This window comes from Moschus berezovskii, chromosome 17, assembly GCF_049115385.1.
Source record: "Moschus berezovskii isolate FMDL1 chromosome 17, NW_MosBer_1.0, whole genome shotgun sequence".
NCBI lineage: Eukaryota > Metazoa > Chordata > Mammalia > Artiodactyla > Moschidae > Moschus > Moschus berezovskii.
This window is the reverse complement of record NC_142476.1, coordinates 56,453,618-56,479,337: the sequence shown is the minus strand read 5'-3', so window position 1 is coordinate 56,479,337 and position 25,720 is coordinate 56,453,618. Positions and strand designations below refer to the sequence as shown.

The window sequence follows — 25,720 nt, the reverse complement described above, 5'->3', positions numbered from 1 at the left end:
TCTCCAAAGTGGTTGTTCCAGTTTACATTCCCACCAACAATGTAGGAGGGTTCCCTTTTCTTCATACCCTCTTCAGAATTTATTTTTTGTAGGCTTTATACTCGGTGAAGGCAATGGCAAGCCACTCCAGCACTCTTGCCTGGAAAATCCCATGGACGGAGGAGCCTGGTAGGCTGCAGTCCGTGGGGTCGCTAAGGGTTGGACACGACTGAGAGACTTCACTTTCATTTTTCACTTTCATGCATTGCAGAAGGAAATGGCAACCCACTCCAGTGTTCTTGCCTGGAGAATCCCAGGGATGGGGGAGCCTGGTGGACTTCCGTCTATGGGGTCACACAGAGTCGGACACGACTGAAGTGACTTAGCAGCAGCAGGCTTTATACTGATGGCTATCTTGAATGGTGTGAGGTGATACCTCATTTTTAGCTTTGATTTACATTTATCTAATAATTAGTGATGTGGAGCAATGGTCATGTCCTTTTTGGCCATCTGCATGTCTTCTTTGGAAAAATATCTCTTTAGATCTTCCACCCATTTTTTGTTAATTGAGCTGCATGACTGTTTGCATATTTTGGAGATGAATCCCTTGTCAGTCACTGAATTTACAAATATTTTCTCCCATTCTAAGATTATCTTTTTGTTTTGTTTATGGTTACTTTTGCTGTGCAAAAGCTTTTAAGTTTAATTAGGTCCCATCTATTTACTTTTGTTTTTATTTTCATTACTCTAAGAGGTAAATCCAAAAAGATGTCCTGCAATTTATTTCACAGAGTGTTCTGCCTGTGTTTTCCTCTAAGAGTTTTATAGTTTTCAATCTTACCTTTAGGTCTTTAATCCATTTTGAGCTTATTCTTATGTATGTTGTTAGAGTGTTCTAATTTCATTTGTTTACATGTAACTGTCCAGTTTTCCCAGAACCACTTACTGAAGAGACTATATTTTCTCCATTGTATATTTTTGCCTCCTTTGCCATAGATTAGGTGGCCTTAGGTGCATGGGTTTATCTCTGAACTTTCTATCCCTACATTAATCTATATCTCTCTTTTCTTGTGCTAGTACCAAACTGTTTTGATTACTACAGCTTTGTCATACAATCTTAAGTCAGGGAGCCTGAATTATCCCCCTGCATTTTTCTTTCTCAAGATTTCTTTGGTTATTTGGGACCCTTTGTATTTCCATACAGGTTGTAATTTTTTTTTTTTTTGTTCTAACTCTGTGAAAAATGCCATTGGTAATTTGATAGATATTGCATTGAATCTGTAGATTGTTTGGGGTAGTGTAGTCATTTCGACAGTCGTGATTCTTCCAATCCAAGAACATGGTTTATCTCTTCATCCATTTGTCATCTTTCATTTCTTTCAATAGCACCTTATAGTTTTCTAAGTACAGGTCTTTTGTCTCCTTGGGTAGGTTTATTCCTAGTTATTTTGTTCTTTTTGATGTGATGGTAAATGGAATTGTTTCTTTAATTTCTCTTCCTGATCTTTCATTGTTAGTGAATAAGAATGTGAGAGATTTCTTTGTATTAATTTGGTATCCTGTAACTTTGCCATATTAGTTAATTTGCTCTGATAGTTCTCTGGTAGCATCTTTAGGATTTTCAGTGTATAGTATCATGTTATCTAAAAACAGTGATATTTTTACTTCCTTTACAACTTGAATTTCTTTGATTTCTTTTTATTCTCTGATTGCCATGTCTAGAACTTCCAAAAGTATGTTGAATTAAAAGTGGTAAGAGTGGGCATCCTTTTCTTGTTCCTAATCTTAAAGGAAATGCTTTCATTTTTTTTCACAATTGAGAATGATGTTATCTGTGGATTTTTTCATATATGGCCTTTATTATGTTGAGTTACTTTCCCTCTATGCCCACTTTAAGAATTTTTTTTTATCATATATGGATTTTTTAATTTTGTCAGGATTTTTTTCTGTATCTATTGAGATGATCATGTGGTTTTTATTCTTCAGTTTATTCATGTGATAATGACACTAGCTTATTTGTGGATATTGAAAAATCCTTTCAGCCATGAGATAAATCTCACTTGAACATGATGTATGATTCTTTAAATGTTTTGTTTGATCATGTTTACTAGTATTTTGTTGAGGATATTTGCATTTATTCATCAGTGATATTAGTCTTTAATTTTTTTTCTTTTAGCTCTTCATCTGGTTTTGGTACCAGGGTGATGGTGGCCTCATTGAATGAACTTAGGAGTATTCCTTCCTCTGCAAATTTTTGGATGAGTTTGAAAAGCATAGCTGTTAATTCTTCTCTAAATGCTTGATAGAATTTGCCTATGAAGTCACCTGGCCTTGGGCTTTTGTTTGTTGGAAGATTTTCCATCTCAGTTTCAATTTCATTACTTGTAATGTTGGTCTGTTTATATTTTCTATTTCTTCTTGGTTCAGTCTTCAAAGGTTGTACCTTTTTAGTAAGAATTTGTCCATTTCTTCCAAGTTGTCCATTTTATTTGCATGTACTTGCTTGTAGTAGACTCTTATGATCCTTTATATTTCTGTGGTGTCAGCTGTAATTTCTCCTTTCATTATTTTGAGTACTGTCCTTTTTTTCTTGATGAGTCTGGCTAAAGGTTTGTCAATTTTGTTACGTTCTCAAAGAACCAGCTTTTAGTTTTCTTGATTTTTGCTATTTTTTTAGAATTCTATTTCATTATAATTTATCTCCTTCTAGTAACTTTGGATTTTGCTTGTTTTTCTTTCTCTGGTTTCTTTAGGTATAAGGTTTAGGTTGTTTAATTGAGTTTTTCCTGTTTCTTGAGGTAGGATTGAATTGCTATGAATTTCCCTCTTAGGACTGCTTTTGCTGCATCCCACAGGGTTTGGGTAATTGTGTTTTCATTGCCATTTGTTTCTCCATTTTAGTTCCCTTTGATTTCTTCAGTGGTCTCTTTATTATCTCTTTATTATTTAGTAGCATATTGTTGGCAACCCACTCCAGTGTTCTTGCCTGGAGAATCCCAGGGACGGGGGAGCCTGGTGGGCTTCCGTCTATGGGGTCACACAGAGTCGGACACGACTGAAGTGACTTAGCAGCAGCATATTGTTGCGCCTCCATGTGCTTGTGTTTTTTACAGTTTTTTTTCCTGTAATTAATGTCTTTTTATTTATTTTAATTAATTAATTTTAATTAGAGAATGATTACTTTACAATGTTATGATGGTTTTTGCCATATATCAACATTTCTAATCTTACAATGTTGTGGTCAGAAATGCTACTTGATATGATTTCAGTTTTCTTAAGTTTACCATGGTCTGATCTGTGTCCCAAATGGGATCTATCCTGGAGAATATTCTATGCGCACTTGAGAGGATAGTGTATTCTGCTGCTTTCTGATGGAATGTCCTATAAGCATCAGTTAAGCCTCTCTGATTTATTTTGTCATTTAAAAATGTTTCCTCATCTACTTTATGTCTATATATTCTGTCCACTGGTACAAATGGGGTATTCCTCCCCTATTATTGTGTTAGTGTCAATTTTCCCTTTTTTGGTTGTATAATGTTTTTCACCTTATGTATTGAGATGCTTCTATGTTGGGTGCCCTTATCAGACATATCATTTAGAAACATTTTCTCCCATTTTAATAGGTTCTTTTTGTTTTGTTGATAGTTTCCTTTGCTGTGAAAAAGCATTTAAGTTTAAATAGGTTCCATTTATTTATTTTTGCTTTTGTTTCTTTTGCCTTAAGGTACAGAAGAATAAAAAGTATTGCTACAATTTATGTCAGAGAGAGTTTGGTTGGTACTGTCTTCCAGGAATTTTATGGTTTCAGCTGTTACATTTAGGTAATTTACTTTGAGCTTATTTTTGTATATGGTATAAGAGAAATATTCTAACTTCATTCTTTCATATGTAGTTGTTCAGTCTTTCTAGCACCATTTATTGAAGTAACTTGTCTTTTACCCATTATGTATTCATACCTCCTTTACTGGAAATTAATTGAACATAAGTACATGAGTTTATTTTTTGTCTCTGTATTCTTTTTTTAGTGTTCTTGTGTTTTTTTTGTGCCAGTTTCAAATACTGTAGCTTTGTAGTACTGGAGCATGATATGTCCATTTTTGCTCATTTTTCTCAATATTGCTTTAGCTATTTGAGTCTTTTTTGGTTATTTAAAGTTTAGGATAATTTATTCTAGTTTTGTGAAAAATATAATGAGTATTTGATAGGGATTGCATTAAATTTGTACTTTGGGTAATATAGATGTTTTAATAATGTTGATTCTTCCAACACATGAACACAAGGTGTCTTTCCATTTCTTCCAATTGCTTTTACCTATGTATTATAGTTTCCAGAATATAGGTTTTTATACTTGGTTAAGTTTATTCCTAGGTATTTAACTTTTCTGATGTGATTTTAAATTGGAGTATTTTCTTACTTTTTCTCCTTCTGACAGTTCATTATTAGTATACAGAAAAGCAAGAATTTTGTATATTAATTTTGTATTCTGCAATTTAATGAATTCATTAATTAGTCTTTTGGTGGAGACTTTTGGGTCTTCTTTATATAGTATCATTTCATCTAGAAATGCTGATCATTTTGCTTCTTCCTTTCCACTTTGGATGCATTTTATTTCCTTTCTTGTCTGATTGCTGTGACTAAGACTTTCAATACTATATTAAATAGAAGTGGTGATAATGGACATCCTTGCCTTATTTCTGATTTTAGAGGAAAAACTTTAAGCTTTTCATTATGATATTACTTGTGGGTTTGTCATAAATGGCCATTATCATGTTGAGATATGCTCACTCTATACCAATTTTGATGAATGTTTTTATTATGAATCGATATTAAATTTTGTCAAATGCTTTTTCTGTGTCTATTGAGATTATTATGTGATTTTTACCCTTCCCTTTGTTAATGTGTTTTATGACAGAGTTTGATGAATGGATATTAGGCTATTCTTACATCCCTGGGAAAAACTTGGATCATGGTATATGATGTTTTTTATATATTGTTGAATTAGGAATTCTAATATTTTGTTGAGGATTTTTCCATGTATATTCCTCAGATATATTGGCCTGTAATTTTTTTTTTTTTTAAGGTTCTTTATCTGGTTTTGGTGTCAAGGTAATTGTGGCCTTGTAGAATGACTTTGGGAGTGTTCTCTTCTCTTCAGTTTTCAGAAATAGCTTGAGAAGAATAGGTATTAGCTCTTTTTTATATGTTTGGTAGAATTCCCCAGTGATGTTGTCCAGTTATGGAATTTTGTTTGCTGGGATTTTTTTAATTGTTAATTAAATTTTACTACTAGTAATTAGTTTGTTCAGATTGTCTATTTCTCTGTTATTCAGTCTTGGAAGATTTAATGTTTCTGGAAATTGAAACGACCTGTTTGTCCTTATATCTTTTTGCTTTTAACTTTTAACTGACTCTGTCCCAGCTGTACCTACCTTTGTGCTGCTTCTCTAATAGGTCAAGAAGAATTCTAGCTTTGGGCCTCAGAATTCATTTTCTCTGTCTGGAATATTTTGCCCCATATATCTGTATAATTTATCTCATTAGTTCCTTCCCTGATAGCTCAGTTGGTAAAGAATCTGCCTTCAATGCAGGAGACCCCAGTTTGATTCTTGGGTTGGAAAGATCCGCTGGAGAAGGGAAAAAGCTATCCAATCCTGTATTCTGGTTTGGAGAACTCCAGGGACTGCATAGTCCATGGCGTCACAAAGAGTCCGATAGGACTGAGCAACTTTCACTTAGTTCCTTCAATCTATACTAAAACCATACTTTACCAGAGATGTCTTCACTGACCACTGTATGAAAGATAGTAGCATGCCACCCACCTCAACATCAGGCTTCTTGCCTCATTACACTCTTATTTTTACTACTGCAGTTATCATCACCTGACATCTTTATGTGTTTATTTGCTTATTTTCTGTCTATCCTCATCAGAATATAAGAACCAGGAATGTTGTTCACTGCTGTTTTCCTAGAACAGGACCTGCCCCACTGTAGATACTACAGTCTTTCCGAAATTACCATTTATGGAGTGGCCATCCTTGCTAGACTGTGTAAAATGCTTAAAATGTATTTTCTATTTACATCATACTGAGACTTTGAGAGAGAAGCATAAAATTTTAATAGAGAAGTAAACAGTTGGACTGTAGGCATGTTACATATAAATTAAGTAACTTAGTAATTGAATAATATTTTAAACTTCATTTTTAATATTTTAAACAACCAGATTTTAAACTTCAAGAGAATGAATAGAATGGACATATTACGAAAGGTGAAAGACAGTCTTTTAAAGGAATGAATCAAAAGTAAATCTAGTAAATGGATTATAGAAATTTGATCTGACAAAGGTGATTAAAAAGAGTATGAGTGAAAAGCTGAAATAGAAAAAGTAGACAAGGATTCATTTGCCAATTAGGTATCATCTCCATTTCCACTGGTTTGCAGTTATAACATGATTTTATTCAAGAAAATGAAGCAGAAAACCAGTAACCAATAACCATACACTGACCATTGTGGACTTATAATACAAATTCTGACTTAAAAAGGATCAAGTTGAGTTAATAAGTCTATGAACTGATTTTTTATTGAAATATGAGAACTTGCCAAACAAAGTTATATTATTATATGTCTTTTAAAAAAATCTGTGTCTAGCCTGTATTACAACTTACTAGCCTGTATTATAGTAAGTTGTGAAATGAGAAAATGAACTATAATAGAACAGGAGATATGTTGAACAATTATTTTTCCGTGACTCTAATACAAAATTTTATGTTAAAAGTTAGGGTAATTATGTTACTTATTTTTATAACTATTTCATAGGTTGGATAAAGTACTTTAATTCAGTTCAGTTCAGTCGCTCAGTCATGTCCGACTCTTTGCGACCCCATGAACTGCAGCACGCCAGGCCTCTGTGTCCATCACCAATTCCTGGAGCTTTCTGAAACTCATGTCCATTGAATAGATGATGCCATCTAGCCATCTCATCCTCTGTCATCCCCTTCTCCCTCCTTCAGTCTTTCCAAGCATCAGGGTCTTTTCCAATGAGTCAGTTCTTTGCATCAGGTGGCCAGAGTATTGGAGTTTCAGCTTCAGCATCAGTCCTTCCATTGAATATTCAGGACTGATTTCCTTTAGGATTGACTGATTTGATTTCCTTGCAGTCTAAGGGACTCTCAAGAGTCTTCTCCAACACCACAGTTCAAAAGCATCAGTTCTTCAGCACTCAGCTTTCTTTATAGTCTGCATAAATTTAGATGAACACTACTGAACTGATAATAAGAAATGTTGTAAACTATGGAGAGTTTTGACAATTTTGGCTTGATAATTTTCGTTTTTTTTTCTTCAAGAGAATGCTTTGGAGAGAATGATAAAATTAAAAGTACCTGTATTCTAGGAAACTTGCATTCATAATGTAGCCATTTAAAAAACAGATGTTGAAGTGTTTACTTTCAGGAAAGTGGATTACATATATTTCTACTTATTCTTACTGGTAAGTACAACTAAAAAACCTAGTCACTATGTATGGAAAAAATGTAACATTCTGAAAGGTAAATAGAACAAATTAGGCTATGAGAACCCAGGAACCTAGGAATGACATAGTTATGAGTTCCCTGGGTTATATGTTTGCTTCATATATCTTAGACTTGAAGTGGAAAAGGTCAGCAACCCAGAAACGTTAATGGGTATAGGCAAAAAAGGGGCTTCCCGGGTGACCATAGTGGTAAAGAACTGGTCTGCCAGTGCAGGAGTCATCAGATGAGGGTTTGATCCCTGGGTCAGGAAGATTCCCTGGAGGAGGAAATGGCAACCCACTTCAGTATTCTTGCCTGGAGAATCCTATGGACAGAGGAGCCTGTCCACAGGATCTCAAAAAGTCTGACATGACTGAAGCAATATAGCATGCATGCACGCATAGACAAAAAACAAAAGAGTAAAACACCAATTAGGTCCATGCATTCAAGCCAAAGGATTAGGAAAAGGACAACCTAGCGAGTAGGTAGGTAGCTTTTATATAATAATTGCTTCATTCCAAGGAAACACCACAGGAAAAGCTATAGCCCCATTCTCAACCATACTAACAAAGGCCAGGTAGAGAGCCTAGATGTCTATCTACATGTGGGTATATTGAAGTAATCTCATACTGACACTAGTGTGGTGTTTGAGAAGGCCAAGCAGGGAGCCAGGAATTTCATCCCCACTGGCCAGTAAAGAGGTCCCTTCCTCCAGCCCTGCTGTCAATGGATAACCACACCCACCTGATAGTTTAATGGCACCCTACATCGCCCCACCACAGTGGTATCAGAGGAAACCAGTGGAGGGTCAGGACTTTGACCATCAGCCAGTGGCAACCAGGCTACCCCTTTGCAGTGTCATATTTCTACCTTCACCTGACAGTAGCGAAAAAACAACCCCTTCTCCCTAGCAGAAGCAGTGTCACAGAAAGCCAGCAGAAGGGTTAAATAAAATCCAGAGTCTCATAATATAAAAAGGTTGATATTTCAATTAAGAAAAGCACTTTCTACATCTAGAGCCAGGAATATCTCAAGCTTAATGAAAAACCATCAGTAATGCCGACACTGAGATGACAGAAATGTTAGATGATCTTACAAAGATTTTGAAGCAGCTCTGATAAAACTTTTTCAATGAATAGTAGTGAACATTTTTGAAAAAAGAAACACTAGAAACGCTCAGAAAACAAACAGAAATTCTTAGCAAAGAGATATGAAATATAAAGAAACACCAAGCAGAAATTTTAAAACTGAAAAATACAATAACAAATGAAAAACTTCAGTGGATGTGCTTGACTGAAGATTGGATGAGACAGAGGAAAGAATCACTAAAATAGAAGACAGAGCAATAGAAATTCCCTAAGCTGAACAGCGGAGAGACAACAGACTGACAAAAATGAGCACAGCCCCTGACACTTGTGAAACTATAACAAAAGATCTAACATTTGTGTCATCGGAGTCCTAAAAGAAAAGGAGAAACAAGGTGAGAGTTTAAAAAAGCTCTCAAAGAAATAATGGCTAAAAATTTCCCAAATATAGGATAAGGCATAAACCTAGTCTAAAATAGGGTACATAAAAATCAACGAAATCTATGCTAAGACGTATCATAATTAAATTTCAGACAACAGAAGGGATTTTTGAAAGCTGTCAAAGGAAAATGATACTTTAATGAAAAAATAATTCAAATGAGAATAGATATCTCATCAGGAAACAGAAAGAAATGGCATGACATTTTCAAATACTGTAAGAAAAGAATTGTCAGCCCAGAATCCTGTGCCCAGTGACCATTTCCTTGAGGAATAAAGTGAAGATGAAACATTCTCAGATGAATGAAAACTAAGAATTTGTCACCAGCTGACCTAGTTTAGCAGAATGACAAAAAGAAATTTTCTAAATTAAAAGGAAGCAATAAAGGAAGGAAGCTTGAAACAACAGAAAAAAAGAAAAACATGGTAAGCAAATATGCTGTTGCTGTTGTTTAGTTGCTGTCATGTCTGACTCTTTGTGACCCCATAGGCTGTCGCCCTCCAGGCTCCTCTGTCCATGGGACAGGCAAGAATACTGGAGTGGGCTGTCATTTCCTTCTCCAGAGGATCTTCTTGACCCAGGAATCAAACCAGTATCTCCTGCATTGGCAGGCAGAGTCTACCACTGAGCCAACAGAGAAGCCTAAGTAAATAAGTAGGTAAATGCAATAGGTTTTCCCTCTACTCTTTGGTTTTCTAAATAATTCCATTGCTGAAGAAAAAAAATATAGCAAAGTCTGATATCCTTCTAAAAGAATATAGAATAAATACTGAAGAAATATTACAAACTGAGAGATTAAAGGGACATAAAGGAATATAAGGTTTCTATCCTTTACTAAAACTGGTAAAATAATAGCACCACCAGAAGTTGTGATGTTTTGTATATGTACTGTAATTTGACATCAACTATGAAATGCTATACAAAATGATACCCTCAAAACAACCTAGATAAATCAAAATGAAATTCTTAAGAAATGTTAATACAGCCCATAGGATGGCAGAAAAAAAGAATGTAGAGACAAGAAAATAATGTAGATAAGCTAGAAAATGAAAAAATAATTGGCACATATTAACATATCAGTAGTTACATTAAATTTGATAACACCAATTAAAAGACAAAAGTTGGCACAGTGGACAAAAAATCATAACCCAACTAAATACTCTCTACCAGAAAGTAGTACTAAACATATTTTAATCAATGGAAAGTAGGAGTAGCTCTGTTAATTTCACACTGCTGCTACTACTAACTCACTTCTGTCGTGTCTGACTCTGTGCGACCCCATAGACGCAGCCCACCAGGCTCCCCCATCCCTGGGATTCTCCAGGCAAGAGCACTGGAATGGGTTGCATTTTCCTTCTCCAATGTGTGAAAGTGAAAAGTGAAAGTGAAGTCACTCAGTTGTTTCCGACTCTGCGACCCCTTGGTCTGCAGCCCACCAGGCTCCTCCGTTCATGGGATTTTCCAGGCAAGAGTACTGGAGTGGGGTGCCATTGCCTTTTCTGAATTTCACAGTAAGCATTACAAGGAAACATTCATTATGTTCATTACAGGGAAATATATCAAAGATCAAGAAAGGTAGTAGAGAGTTTAGTTCTCTTAAGAAGATGTAACAAACTTAAATGTGTTTATACCTAAAAAGAGAGCATCACAATACACAAACCAAAAATGGACAGAACTGAAAAAAGAAACAGATGACTACTGGAGATTTTGACACGCTTCTAATTGATAGGTCAAGCAGTATTTCCCATACTTACTCTCGGCGTCCCAAACAAGAAACACAGTGGTGTTTTTCAGAACACGATTTGGAAAAAGCTTTTCTGGTTGATCAGTAATTATCTTGAGCTCTGGGACAGGGTGAGAAACAATTCTTAAGATCGTCTGGATTTCCTTTTATCCCCTCATTATAGTCATTTATACTGCCTTCTTGTTTTTTCAGGCTATCTTTAAAGCTTAGGGCTTGAAAAGACACATACATAATCCTTGCTTTGAGTCTAAAGATATCTTTTTATGACTTATGGAAGTTACACAGCAAAGGTTAAAAATCTAGATAAATTCCCATGGTCTTGATTAAATATCTGCTTAAAAAACAACCAGGGACCTCTACTCCCATAACTCCAACTTACTTTCACTGTACTTTACTAGAAGATAAAGAAATGTATTTTTATTCTTTCTATCTTCATTGTACATTATTAGTACTTGGCATGAATATTTGGGCTTTTGTCTCTTCAATTTGCAGGTTCCGGTTATGTTTAGATAGACCAGTATTTTCTGTGATTCTACTTTTGTTCAAGGGCCATAGAACTCTGAGTAAGAACCTGAAAAGAAAATGTAATCAACCACATAATTTGTTTTTGCCATCTCATCTACAAATGCGTTTAAATGTCCTCTTTTCTACCTTTTTAAAGTGTTGTAGACCAAGGCTTAAAATGTGTTTCAGATTTAGCAAAAGCAAAACTTAGCAAATGTACTGTTTTGATTAATACTTTCCCAATGGTCTTTGGATGTCAGGGATGTTATTAGGTCTGGAAGATTGGGAGATGTGCTATTATAACTTCAATCCAGTTTCAGACTGTGACCAAAAGTAATTTTAATTCTACAAAAACTGGATAATCTCTTCTAAATGAAGCTGATATATAAAAAACCAGACATAACAATACTCAACTGGATGTTATTCATTTTAGAAAATAATTTCCTTAAAAAGATACACACTCATATACAAACACCCCAATGAATTCCTTTGCATATATACCATGAAGTTCTTTTGCATAACTCTTTTATTGCATATGAAGTATGGCTTTATTCACACACACAAAGATGTATTCATACTCTGCCTTTCAGGAATATAATAATTTCATAAAACAGAACACATTTATATTTATAACAAAGAATAACATGTTCATTTCATTCACAATTTGACATGCTTTTGAGCTCTACCTCCTTCCTCTCGTCTTTTTTTCTGATGAAAAAATAAACACTAAAGAATTGAAGGAAGCTGTGGTTTAACCTGTTTTGTCAGCCAAGTACTCAAATTTCTGGACACTGTTTTGTATATGCCTCCAACCAGCATACCAATGTTTGTGATTTCTTGCCACAGTTGATTGATGCAGGAATCAGTTCCTTCCCCAAACTTAGACACCCTCCCACCATGAGAAATTAGGAGTTGTGCCTACAAAATTTTAGCCTCAAACTTCTTGATGCCTTTAATGAAGAAGATGTAAACCCAGAAACTGAACCCTCATGATCCACCTTGTAGGTAAGAAACAACAGAGGCTGTTTTTTAGAGAGAAATATATCCAGAGAGGAACTGTGAGGAACTCTCATGTCATCAGAGTCCTGTTTCCATTTTTCCTTGAAGTCAAAATGTATCCTTTCCCTTTTGTCCAAGGTTGTTGTTGTTTAGTTGCTAAGTCATATCTGACTCTTTGTGACCCCATGGATGGTAGCCCATCAGGCTCCTCTGTCCATGGGATTTCCCAGGCAGGAATATCGGAGTGGGTTGCCATGTTGTACTGCAGGGAATCTCCCTGACCCAGGGATCAAACCTGCATTAGCAAGTGGATTCTTTATCCCTGCCCTACCTGGAAAGCCCTGTTTTTTAGATATTCAGTTCAGTTCAGTCGCTCAGTCGTGTCCGAGATATTAGCAATTGCTTATTTTAAAGATTAAGGAATCAATTAATTCTTTCAGCTTTGCAAATGGGTAATATGTCAGCTTACAAAAAAAAAAAAAAAACAACCTTATCTTATGAAATTCTTCAGTTTTAAAAATTAAAGTGACAATTTTTTTGCATGAAGAATTTTAAAAATTAGGACAGAGATACACAGGGATGTCATTAAGTATTGGATGGTAATTACCGCTAGAGCCAATTTTTCAGTGTTTGGGGTCCTTTGTGCAAAAAGTACATGTCTATAAACAGTGAAGCTATCAGTTCAGTTCAGTCTCTCAGTCATGTCCGACTCTCCGCGACCCCATGAATCACAGCACGCCAGGCCTCCCTGTCCATCACCAACTCCCGGAGTTCACTCAGACTCAAGTCCACAGAGTCGGTGATGCCATCCAGCCATCTCATCCTCGGTCATCCCCTTCTCCTCCCACCCCCAACCCTTTCCAGCATCAGAGTCTTTTCCAGTGAGTCAACTCGTCGCATGAGGTGGCCAAAGTATTGCAGTCTCAGCTTTAGCATCAGTCCTTCCAATGAACACCCAGGATCAATCTCCCTTAGAATGGACTGGTTGGATCTCCTGGCGGTACCAGGGACTCTCAAGAGTCTTCTCCAGCACCACAGTTCAAAAGCATCAGTTCTTCGGCGATCAGCTTTCTTCACAGTCCAACTCTCACATCCATACATGACCACGGGAAAAACCATTGCCTTGACTAGACGGACCTTTGTTGGCAAAGTAATGTCTCTGCTTTTTAATATATTATCAAGGTTGGTCATAACTTTCCTTCCAAGGAGTAAGCGTCTTTTAATTTCATGGCTGCAATCAGCATCTGCAGTGATTTTGGAGCCCAAAAAAATAAAGTCTGACACTGTTTCCACTGTTTTTCCATCTATTTCACATGAAGTGATGGGACCAGATGCCATGATCTTTGTTTTCTGAATGTTGAGCTTCAAGCCAACCTTTTCACTCTCCTCTTTCACTTTCATCAAGAGGCTTTTGAGTTCCTCTTCAATTTCTGCCCTAAGGGTAGTGTCATCAGCATATCTGAGATTATTGATATTTCTCCCAGCAATCTTGATTCCAGCTTGTGCTTCTTCCAGCCCAGCGTTCCTCATGATGTACTCTGCATATAAGTTAAATAAGCAAGGTGACAATATACAGCCTTGACGCACTCCTTTTCCTATTTGGAACCAGTCTGTTGTACCTCCAGTAAATATTTAACAATGACCTCTGTTATAGCACTTTGAAGAGAATGAGGGGAATGTGATTATTATGACATCCTGTCTTCCCTCAAGGTTCTCACAGAAGAGTAAATTTGCTTCATTCCACATTCTTCCCTAGAACTAATAGATCTAGAGCAAGATTTTCAAAGAATCTGAATAAATGTGCATTCAGTTCAGTTCAGTTCAGTTCAGTGGCTCAGTCATGTCCGACTCTTTGCGACCCCATGAACCACAGCACGCCAGGCCTCCCTGTCCATCACCAGCTCCCGGAGTTCACTCAAACTCATGTCCATCGAGTCTGTGATGCCATCCAGCCATCTCATTCTTTGTTGTCCCCGTCTCCTCCCACCCCCAATCCTTCCTAGCATCAGACTCTTTTCCAGTGAGTCAACTCATCGCATGAGGTGGCCAAAGTATTGGAGTTTCAGCTTTAGCATCAGTCCTATACACACAAATATACAAGTAGGAAGATAGAATATATTATATGCATTCATACTGTTTAATGATGATTATAAACATTTGTTGTTTCTATTTCAGGGAAACGAGTAAAACGTTGAAAAAATATTTTCCAGATATATAGGATGTTATGTTTACTGAGGGGCTTCCCTGGTGAATCAGTGATAAAGAATCCACTTGCAACACAGGAGGCCCAGGTTTGATTCCTGGGTTGGGAAGATCCCCTTGAGAAGGAAATGGCAACCCATTCGAGTATTCTTCCCCGGAAAATCCCTTGGACAGAGGGGCTCAATGGGCTAACATCCATGAGGTCACAAAGAGTTGGACAACAGAGCAAAATATTTACTGAAAGATCCTGAGAATACTCAACCCATCAAAAACATGGACTACTAGTGGTATATTCATATTGCCAGGACTGTGTCTGTGTGGTTTTAAGGATTCAAAAAAAGTATTTAGGCAGTGCAAAGAGCCTACTTATTTTCCTGAAAGAAAAATACTATAAAGGTCAGTGTCTTTGCATCAGGAATATTTGGAACCCTTTCCTTATGATTGAGAGCTAAAGTTTTTCATTAAAATCTTTATCAGAAATTATTAAAAGGAGGTTTTTGTTTTGTTTAAGGTACAAATCAAAGATGTAGCATTTTGGTTGCTTCAGTCACTTAGTTCAGTTACTTAGTCGTTTCTGACTCTTTGCAACCCATGGACTGCAGCATGCCAGGCTTACCTGTCCATCACCAATTCCCAGAGCTTGCTCAAACTCATGTCCATCAAGTCAGTGATGCCATCCAACCATCACATCCTCTGTCATCCCCTTCTCTTCCTGCCTTCAGTCTTCCCCAGCATCAGGGTCTTTTCCAGTGAATCGGTTCTTTGCATCAGGTGGCCAATGTATTGGAGTTTTCAGCTTCAGCATCAGTCCTTCCAATGAATATTCAAGACTGATTTCCTTTAGGATTGACTGGTTTGATTTCTTTGCTGTCTTTGGTTGCTTACAAGTCCTCATATATCATATTTATGAAAATTTAACAATAATTTTCTTTTGGTGAACTTCAGGTTCAGGGTGGGGATAGTATTAGTTGTCACTCGTGCGGGGATGTGCCGTAATCTGGAGAGGCTTTGTGGCCTGAGTGGAAATACAGTAGCCTCAGCATAGAACCTAGTCTTGTCACTCAGCATTGGAGCAGTCTTGAGGAAGCCCCTTTACTACTCAGGTCCGTAGCATGGGTGAGGACATAATATTTATGTCTAAATGTCTTTGATTCTTTTTCTTTAATTATGGATGGAGTTCTGAAGTGATTGCCTTGGAAAGGGAAGATTATCACTATGAAGAGAAATTATGGTAGCTGAAAACTATATGCCAGTCAAATATCTTTGTATGACCACTGCCTTTGTTTTAGAAATTCCCTTAGAGTAGGATATGAGGGGGGAAATCTTGCTGTTTGTTCATTCATTCTTTTAACACTTGCTCATCACCTTTTATCGGAGAAGGCAATGGCAAGCCACTCCAGTACTATTGCCTAGAAAATCCCATGGATGGAGGAGCCTGGTGGGCTGCAGTCCGTGGGGTCGCTGGGGGTCGGACACAACTGAGCGACTTCGCTTTCACTTTTCACTTCCACACATTGGAGAAGGAAATGGCAACCCACTCCAGTGTTCTTGCCTGGAGAATCCCAGGGAAGAGGGAGCCTGGTGGGCTTCCGTCTATGGGGTCACACAGAGTCGGACACGACTGAAGTGACTTAGCAGCAGCAGCAGCATCACCTTTTATATGTCAGCCACCGGTCTGGGTATTTTAGATCCAGGAATGAGTAACACACACCCCATCCTCCAAGGAACTCAAGAGGCAAGGGAAAGACAGACAAAAATTAACAGAGGATGATAACACCATTGACAAGTGTAATGAATGATGAGGATATTAATAGGTCTTAAAGGAGAAACACATTACCTGGTAAGGTGAGGTGAGGGTGAGAAGAGTAGGCTTCCTGAAGTAGTTAATATATGAACTGAAGTTGATGAAGTCAGCTGGGATTAACTGATGGAAAAAGAGACAGAATAGCGTAAGCAGTCATGGAAGTAAGAAACAATATGGCATGTGGAGAACTGTGAGCAGCGTGTGAGGAACACTTGCTTGTTTGTTTTGCTTGTTTTCACTTCAAATCATAGATTATGGGATTACACAGTAATATAATTTACACTGCTTCTGTTAAGTAGAGAGAACACATAATTTTGTAACTCTAAAAGTGATAGATGCCTCTAAGATTTCAAGACAAAAGCACAGATGAAGGCTAAGCTTTCCAGAAGCTGCAGTGACAGGGGTGACTTTTATCTCTTAGGGTATAAGATACTATTAGCTAATTGATAGCTCTAATGCAATTTAAAAGAAACAAAACAAAACATCCTACTTGTTACTCTGATGTCCTCAGTATAAAGATAAATGAAACTCTGAAGTATTCTGGATATATACATTTGTACAGGAAAATTTTAGCAGATCTGCCCACTTATTTGTTAATATTAAAGATAAAGCTTAAAAATTGCTACAAAGGTACTATTCCTGCCTATACCCCTCCTGACTATAAAGCCTTTGAGTCAGTTCTTAATGTGACTATGATAACACATTTCTCTTTCAATCTTTTGGTTCCATAAAATGCTGGAATTTGTTTCTTCCTTTCTCTGTCTCTAACTGTCTCAACCGGGAGTTAAGGTCTTGCTAACATAGGTGCCTAATAGATTAATATGATGAACATGATATGAATATGATACATTTAACAATAATAATTCATAATGTGTTAACATAAAGCCATAACTATATTGGGTGATCACACAACAATAAAACCACTATGATTATACCGACAATCAATCAAACTGGCTCTTTTACGCTAAACTGAGACTAGCTCTGTGGCAGAAATAACCAAAAACCAGGCCAGTAAAATAAGTTTCTTGTTTCCTATATTAAATGTAATTTCAAAAATTAGGCTTCTTTGCATTCCTTTCTGTTCAGGCAAGTGGGGTGGAGGAAGAGAAAAGAAAACCTTAAAAAAAAAAAGAACTTTTTCTGAAGGTATTTTAAAATCATCTTTCACAATAAGAAAAAAATATAGTCCTGGAACCAATATTTGGCTCTCTTCAAAAGAATAGACATTTTCCAATGGCTGCTTGTATATTTTCCCTAAATCTCAACTGTGAAAAATAAGCAGGGTGCCTGGAGATAGCAAATAAGATTTAGGTACTTGAAATTCTACGTTGGTCAAGTAGCACTACATACATATTTGAAAAGCTGCGTTTCTGCTTTTTCCAAAAGAGAAGACCACTCCTCAAGATAACTTAGGCTGTTAGTGGCAAGTTAGGCACAACACTTTGCAATATCCGTGCTCTTGTGAATGATTTCCTGTCCTTCATTTCCTCAGAGCTTTCTTTAGGATCAAGGTGAATCCATCATCTCAAATGCATTTAAATCAATGGCAGTTTTAAAGGAACAGCTATGAAAGAGCACAAGTTAGATTCAACATTTTCAAAACGCGTGCTTATTAAAGGCTATTTTGGGTGTAAATGTTTTCATAAACTTTAGGAAATTTCCTAAACATTATTGTCAAGTTTGATAATCAAGGTTATTTTAAAATTAATTTGGACCCATTCTGTTTTAAGCAACTGGAATTATTTGCCCACTGTTAATGTCATTTACTAGATCTCAGGTGGGTAGGCTACAACCCTACCAAGTCTCCAAGAGAGGTAGAAATGGAATCTCGATTTACACAGAATTTCATACATGCAGCACTGAGGCAATTTACTGAGTGTGTATAGCTATTTACATTACATATTTTTTGTTGTTGTTTTGATTTTATGTAGAAATGAATTACACTGAAAAACAAAGTTAAACAGAAATGAACCTCTTAGGTAAATCTCCTCTTCTGGAATCTCCCATTTCTGCTCGTATTTTTACCATTCTGTTCATCCGTAATGCTCCTGGACTGAGAACCTTGAATCCTCATAGTTTTCCCACTGGCCAACTCCAGCCCTAATTAGTCACAAGTCTGATTTTGTTCTAATTCTCTTGTACACTGAACTAGCTCAGGGTCTTTCAATCTTGGATCACAGCTAGCAGAAATGTTGACTACTCTGCTTTTCTTTTGACTGGCTTAAGGCTCTCCACGCACACTGCCAAAGGTGAGGATCAAGGGAAGTTCTACTGTGTAAATCAATCTTGAGTGTCTTGAAAATAGTGGAAAGACCTTTCAGTCAAAGAGAATAGTACTATAAAGGCTTGAAACACAAAGGAGTTTCAAAAACTGCCAGCACATTTGGGTTGACTTGAGAGTAGATATAGGGATGGATGGGGCAAACCAGAAATGAGATAAGTATCATCTTACAAAGTATTGGCTTTGTCATACTAAGAATTGTGCTTAAAACATAGTAGATACTCGGCAATCATTCATTAAGTGGATACATAAATGAATCACTTTGATTTTCGTTTCTCTGATTATGAATGATGTTGAGTATCGAGGGATGGGATGGGGAGGGAGGTGGGAGGGGGTTCAAGATGGGGAACACATGTACACCCGGGGCAGATTCATGTCAATGTATGGCAAAACCAATACAATAATGTAAAGTAATTAGCCTCCAATTAAAATAAATAAATTTTAAAAAAATAAATGAATCACTTTATTCACTACTAGTATATTAAATCTTTCTGTTTAAACATTTCATATTTAATAATTGACTAGTTTGCACTTGACTCATTGAATGAAGACAATGTATTCACACTATTTTCAACACCTCATAAGTGGCTGATCCCTAATCTGTTATAACAATTAGAAACATTCCTTCTGAGTGCTGCTAAATGTTCTTGAACTTAACATATATAGATATTCACATATATTTGTGTTTTTCTTTTTTTCTTATTCTAGGGTCAGATATCGTTCAATGGTTAATAAAGAACTTAACCATAGAAGATCCAGGTAAATAAACCATTTTCCCATAGAATTATTTTCTTTGTGGTTTTAAGAAATATGTTTTCTCAGGGCTATCATGACAAACAAACTTGGTAAGCAAACCTGAAAAATTATAATTATATTTAACTATATTTTTCACATATATACAAATTTTATGGTAATCAATGTATATTTAACTAAAAACTATAGTATATTTAACTGTATTTAATTCAGTTTACTATCATTTTTTTCAATATGTAATGTTCTATTTTATAATATTTAACTCAAGTGATTGGTGACTGTTAGAATGGATGAGCATTATACATGTCCATAAATAATTATACATATAACTTATAGCAAGTGATTATGAAATGAGATTTCTCTTATGAAAACACACAGAACTAAATCTCGTTAATTTTCCCTTAACTATGTTTTTTTGTGTGAGGTTTGAAAACAATTTTATTTTTAATTCCAACTTTTTATCACGCCTACATTTTGTTTCTGATGGTCTTATTGTAGTCATGGGCTCATTCACTGTGGTAGGCATTTTGTGTATTCTGCAACACAAAACCAACGTGCAGAGTTTGAAAACAGTTTCTACGAGCACACTTTTTCATTGCCTAGAACATATTCCTAATTATGAGGAATTGAGTGGATTGGTAAAAGCGTCACATAAGAAGAGCCTTCATGTGTCACAAATTTTTCACATCCCTGAAATTAAAATGAGATGAATTTTGTTTAGAGAAGATGCACTGAACTTCCTAAGGCCCCATGGTGTTTTTCTGTTTTACTGCCAGTTTCATGAGAATAATTCAGCTGTTCTCCTACCATTCTGAAGTATGGTATTCTTTGAGTTCTCTAAGGTCCTTTCTGCAAGGGCACACCATTTATTCTTTACAGTATAAGCCTTCTGGTTTTTCAGGTTTCTATCGGGAAACAAGAAACAGGTGGTCTGTGCTCTTAGATAAATGTAGTAACCTCTTGTTTGTTTTTCCCCCATTGTTTGAAATAGTATTCTATCATATCAATTAACTTCTGCTGTGTAACTACCCTAAAATTTAGTGGCTTAGAATAAACAGCTCTGTAGATTGGCTGGTCACATCTTCTGGCCAGTTTCCTTCGTTGTTTCCTGCCGGACTTTCTTATGGACTGTAGCCAGCTGGTGGGTGGATGATCTAGGATTTCTGACATATTTGGTACTTGGTAGGGTGTCAGCCAGGTGCATCTCATTCTCTCATCCTTCAGCCTGCTAGCAATGGCTTTTTACCAGGGTGTTTTCAGGGTTCCAAGTGCACACAGGCTTCTGCTTGTGTCACATTTTCTCTTGTTTCATCTGCCAAGGCAAGCACCATGGCCAGGAACAGAACCAGTGTAGGAAGGTACTATCCAAAAACATGGATGCAGAAGGGTGCAAGCAAATTGGGACACTTACTAAAAAATCTTCCACATTTATATTTCTTCTGCCTTTCAGATCTGCCCTCCTATGATATGTCCTTCTAGCTTTTGGTTTGGAGTTGCAAAATCCACCCTCCAGCACCTGTTCATCTTTTCTTAGTAAATATGCTTTGTGTCCAATATCATATCATACTGATTGTAGATATGATTTTGAATGAATAGATAAAAACTTCAGTGAATTTCCCATCCTTCATGAAATAATTAACAAACCATCAATAACTCCTTGATATCACCCTGCTCATCTGTGATTCTTGCTGCCTCTCACTGGAAGGGTCACTTTTACCAAACTCTTGAAATGATACTGATCAAGGTGAGTAATATCTCAGACTAATGAGCAGTGAAGATTTGACATGAGTCTTACGTGACCTCTGGAAATCAAAGATCATTAAATATGTATATATGTTCCCTAAGTGGCACCCTAATCACTCTACTTTTCTCTTTCTATCCCCATGCTTCTTGAGATCCCAGTATTCCTTGAGAGGCATCCTGGAACTGAAGATGGGTCATGGGCTTTGCCGACATGCTTGAGCTTAAATCTCTATATATACTATCTATGGGGCATTGGGCAAGTTACTTAATTTCTCTGTTTTTACTTTTTTTCTTCTTTTCAGTAAGGTGATTTTAGTACAGTGTTTTATGAAGCTCAAATGAGTCAACATGCAAGTGTGCCAAAATCTTAATTTTATTTTTAAATAGGCCAGATTCTTTTAAAACCCTGAACATTTGCAGACACATTTAACTAAATTGAATTCTCTAAAAATGTATGCAATTTTTATATTAGCCTTCAAAAACACAACCTGTTCCATGAAACCTTTTATCATTCAGCTCCCATTGGCTTTCCTTTACCATGAATATTTTCCAAGCATATTTACATTTGTTAGCTTAATTTCATTATCTTTTATATTTTATTTTACATGTGGCTCTTATTGCTTCAGTCAAATCTCAATAACATAATGGCAGAGAACATACATCCTGTCCAGTCATTGACTGAAGTGCCAAGATCAATCAGCTCTCAATTATCACTTGATTTTTTTAACTTGTGGAATCCACAAAAATGATATTAAATTTATGATAACTGCTGATTTAGTTTGTGATCTCCTAAATGGATGAGGAGACGTGAGGAGGAAGAAATTTCAAATGAACTTTTCTTCATCTAAATCAAACCCAAATTACAAGAAATGGTTTAAAATGCATACATAAAAATAAGATTAAGGATAAATGTAGATTTATCCAGGATAAAAACTTAATTTTGAACAGTTGCAATATTTTTCTTTAGAAGTATCATCCATGTAAAAAAGAAACCTGTGAAAATTGATATTTGTACAAAATTGAGATTCACCTGGATGTTTTATCAAACTAAATTGACTATCTTATCTGAATTAATTGAATCAGTCTGTTGTATTACAGAGTCTGTATCTGCCCCTAAGTCCTGCCACAAGTCCTCTAGAGAGAGTGATCTAAATTCTACTAAATATAATAAAACTCTGTTACATATGGCCTTTGTATTCCACGGATTTGGTTAGCTTGCCAGTGAGATCAGTATGTTTCAGATTTGAGAAAGAATAGAATATCTCTGTTTTTATTTTTTAAAACAATTTTAAAACATAGTTTTTAAATAGATCATTTCATCTGAATACCACAAAAATATCATGAAGTAGCCATACAGACACAGTTATTTTACAATTGGAGAATCAACTGCGAGGAAACTGTGAATGCCCCAAATCTGACAGAAACCCATTTAAATGCATAGAAACTTTCCCCCAATCTCTACCCTGTGTGTATGCTCCTTTTTGCATAATTATTTCAGAACTAGATCCTGCTTTTCCTTGAATGATTGGCAGCCATGGTAGGTGCATAAATCTACCGATAAGATGTTTCAGTATCTTTTGGAATAAAGTACTTGATTTTCTGGGATTTGTTGTTATATTTACCTATTACACATTGGGTATACCTTTTGTCAGAGCTATTTCCTATATATCTCAATTCATACGTAATACAGGCAGAATAGAAGGAGATCTTTTCTGTATACTCTTGTTTCAAACAATAGTCTTACTTGGATAGTAGAAAATAGAAGCATTTAAAATACTCTGAACCTATAAAAATACATATTTTATTGTCCAGCTGACAAGTTATCATGTCAATATGAAATAAATTAAAGTGACCCCTTTATTAATTATTGTTTCAATGCTAAAGAACCATTATAAGAAAATATTCTGTGTTTCTAAGGCATAATTTTAAATTCTGATGATAATATTCAAGAAATCATAGACTGGAACTGTCACATATACACCTCTAACAAGACTGATTAGTTTAACATTGTTTAGAGTGATAGATATTACCCAAGCATGCATCTTGAAAATTTGCATTTTCTGTTACAAGTAATGCTTAAAGAAAACACTAATAAATTCCTCATATTCTTTGAGTACCTGCTCCTAACCCATGTCCCTTCGCCAGAGCTTCATAATTATGTACATTGTAGCCTACCAGGCTCCTCTGTCTATGGAATTATCCAGACAAGAATACTGGAGTGGGTAGTCATTCCCTTCTCCAGGGGATCTTCCTGACCTAGGAATCGAACCCAGGTCTCCTGCAGGCAGATTCTTTACCATCTGAGCCACCAGGGAAGCCCAATTATGTACACAGGGAATACTATATGTTGTTCTAATTATTTTCATGTCAGATGAGCAAGAACGATAGTTTCCATTATGCATTCATTTTAGTGTCTTATCAGCTTTCCTTTTTTTCATGTACTCCATTGGAACCCCAGGATTCAAAATACTTAAATATTTAAAATATAAATATGGTATTAATATCTTTATATTGAATATAATCAGGAACCTCTCTTTTGGTGGGCTTTGTCCCCTTGGGAATGCTTTAGCATGGCAGAAGGTAAAAAGTCTGCAAATGTTTACTCTATGGTATCTTCCAGTTAAAATAATCAAAACCAGCAAGTAAATTTCAGTCATATCTACGCTACTGGCATCAACTCTTTCATTTAACTTATATCCTAGCCACACGTCCTTCTCTTCCTCTCCCCCATTTATCTGTATTTTGCATTTGCATTTAAATACCATATTTCATAATGAAACAAGTAAGTGCTAGTGTCCTTTTATTAGTGTAATCATGCAGTTACTCTACATAATTAAAACTCAAGGCCCAGAATGTACTGAAAAATCTTCAGAAGTCCATAAATCAAAGTTTTGACTGCCAGAATAGAGGCTATAACTGCCAGCATGTCTGCCATGGTGTACCCGTGAGCAGGCCATCTTTCCTGCTGATAGAGGCTTTTTCTGGTTTTGGCTTCTGGCTGTCTTGATCTCCCACCTCGATTACTATATTGCAATAACAGAAAATAATTATAATACATTAGCACTAATTAATTGGGTGCCCCCAGGTACCATGCTGTATGTTTTCTTCCTATTTAAATCATATGAATGGGAAGGAGACAAAAAATTCACATGTACTGAATACCAACTATGCACCAAGTAACTGTTGAAAACTTGGTATACAGTTGACCCTTAAACAACACAGCTTTGAACTACATCAGTTCGGTTCAGTTCAGTCACTCAGTCGTGTCCGACTCTTTGCAACCCCATGAATCACAGCACGCCAGGCCTCCCTGTCCATCACCAACTCCCGGAGTTCACTCAAACTCATGTCCATCGAGTCGGTGATGCCATCCAGCCATCTCATTCTCTGTCGTCCCCTTCTCTTCCCGTCCCCAATCCCTCCCAGCATCAGAGTCTTTTCCAGTGGGTCAACGCTTCGCACTACATAGGTCCACTTATTTGTAGACTTTTTTAATAGCAAGTACTGCAGTACTATAAAATCTGAAGTTTTAAATCTGAGGATGTGGAACCCTGGATATGGAGGATTGACTGTAAAATTATACTTATATTTTCAATTGTGTGGTGCGTCAGTGCCCCAAACCTCCACATTGTTCAAGTGTCCACAGTATATTATTCAGTTTCAAAGAAAAAAAGAGAAACTTCATACAGTAGGTGGTAGACCAGAAAGTTAAGTCTCAGATCATGGAACTACTAATATCTAACAAATATATTGAGTTGACATCATGTTTGATACATGAGCTGTGAACCTCTGCTCCACATCTCAGCTCTGTTCTCAGTCTCAGGAACCTCATCTGTAAAGTGAAATGATATTCTTTGTCTGGGTCTGAAAGCGTTCATTTTTTTTACATCAAATGTATCTGGGTTAATTTTTCCAGATAAATAAATGAACAGCAGGTGCTCTCTGACAATGCTAGTTTTTACTAGCTAGCAGCCTGCATCTATAACTGGCTAGCAGCCCCAACGTTTTGTAAGCTCCCTCAAGTTTACTTGATTGTCTGATTTTTTATGTTTTACTTATAGTTGCCAACTGTTAAGGAATATACTAAAAGCAGCTGGGAATGTGGTTAGAATTGCAGTCTTTTTGCTTGTAAACCTCAAATAAGCATAATGATAACCTTGTTCAGTGTACTTTTAATTAGGTGATTAACTCCCCTTAGGAACATTTTCTATCTCAGCAGAGCTCGATATTTCCATCATTCCCACTAGAAAAACCAGAAATATGGATTACTCCACAGATCAAAGTGCCCTGTGACATTGTCTTAATTCTTTTAGGAGCTGTTTGACCTGACTGCTGTCTTCTTCTTTTTAGGTCTTCACTTTATTTTTTATTAATCTTTTTGTGTACACATATTCCTGAATATTTTTATTTTGGAGAAGAAATGGGGCATGTACCACTTTTTAAAAAAGGAAAGGAAGGAAAATAGAAAGAAGAAAGAAAAGACAGAAAAAATTAGAAACAGGAAAGGAAAAATAAGAATTAGTAAAGCTAACAAGGTTAGAGCATAAGATATCACTGAAAATATACCTATTCATCAAAGTAGACTACTCAGAAAAAGAAGGGAAATGTAAGTAATTATATCTTATCCAGAGGAAACCATAGACAGTTGTATAAGAGATATCTAAAAAGTCAGGCCCCTTTGT

General features: G+C 36.2%; 1 protein-coding gene across 1 annotated transcript in view; it reads left to right on the top strand.

Annotated features, from left to right (window-relative positions):
* Positions 1-25,720, top strand: part of RGS7 (regulator of G protein signaling 7) — a 475,042-nt gene that overhangs the window by 334,212 nt on the left and 115,110 nt on the right. The window contains exon 4 of the mRNA XM_088845061.1: positions 19,251-19,301. Coding sequence (XP_088701187.1) covers positions 19,251-19,301 — 51 coding nt within the window. The remainder of the gene's footprint in view (positions 1-19,250; positions 19,302-25,720) is intronic.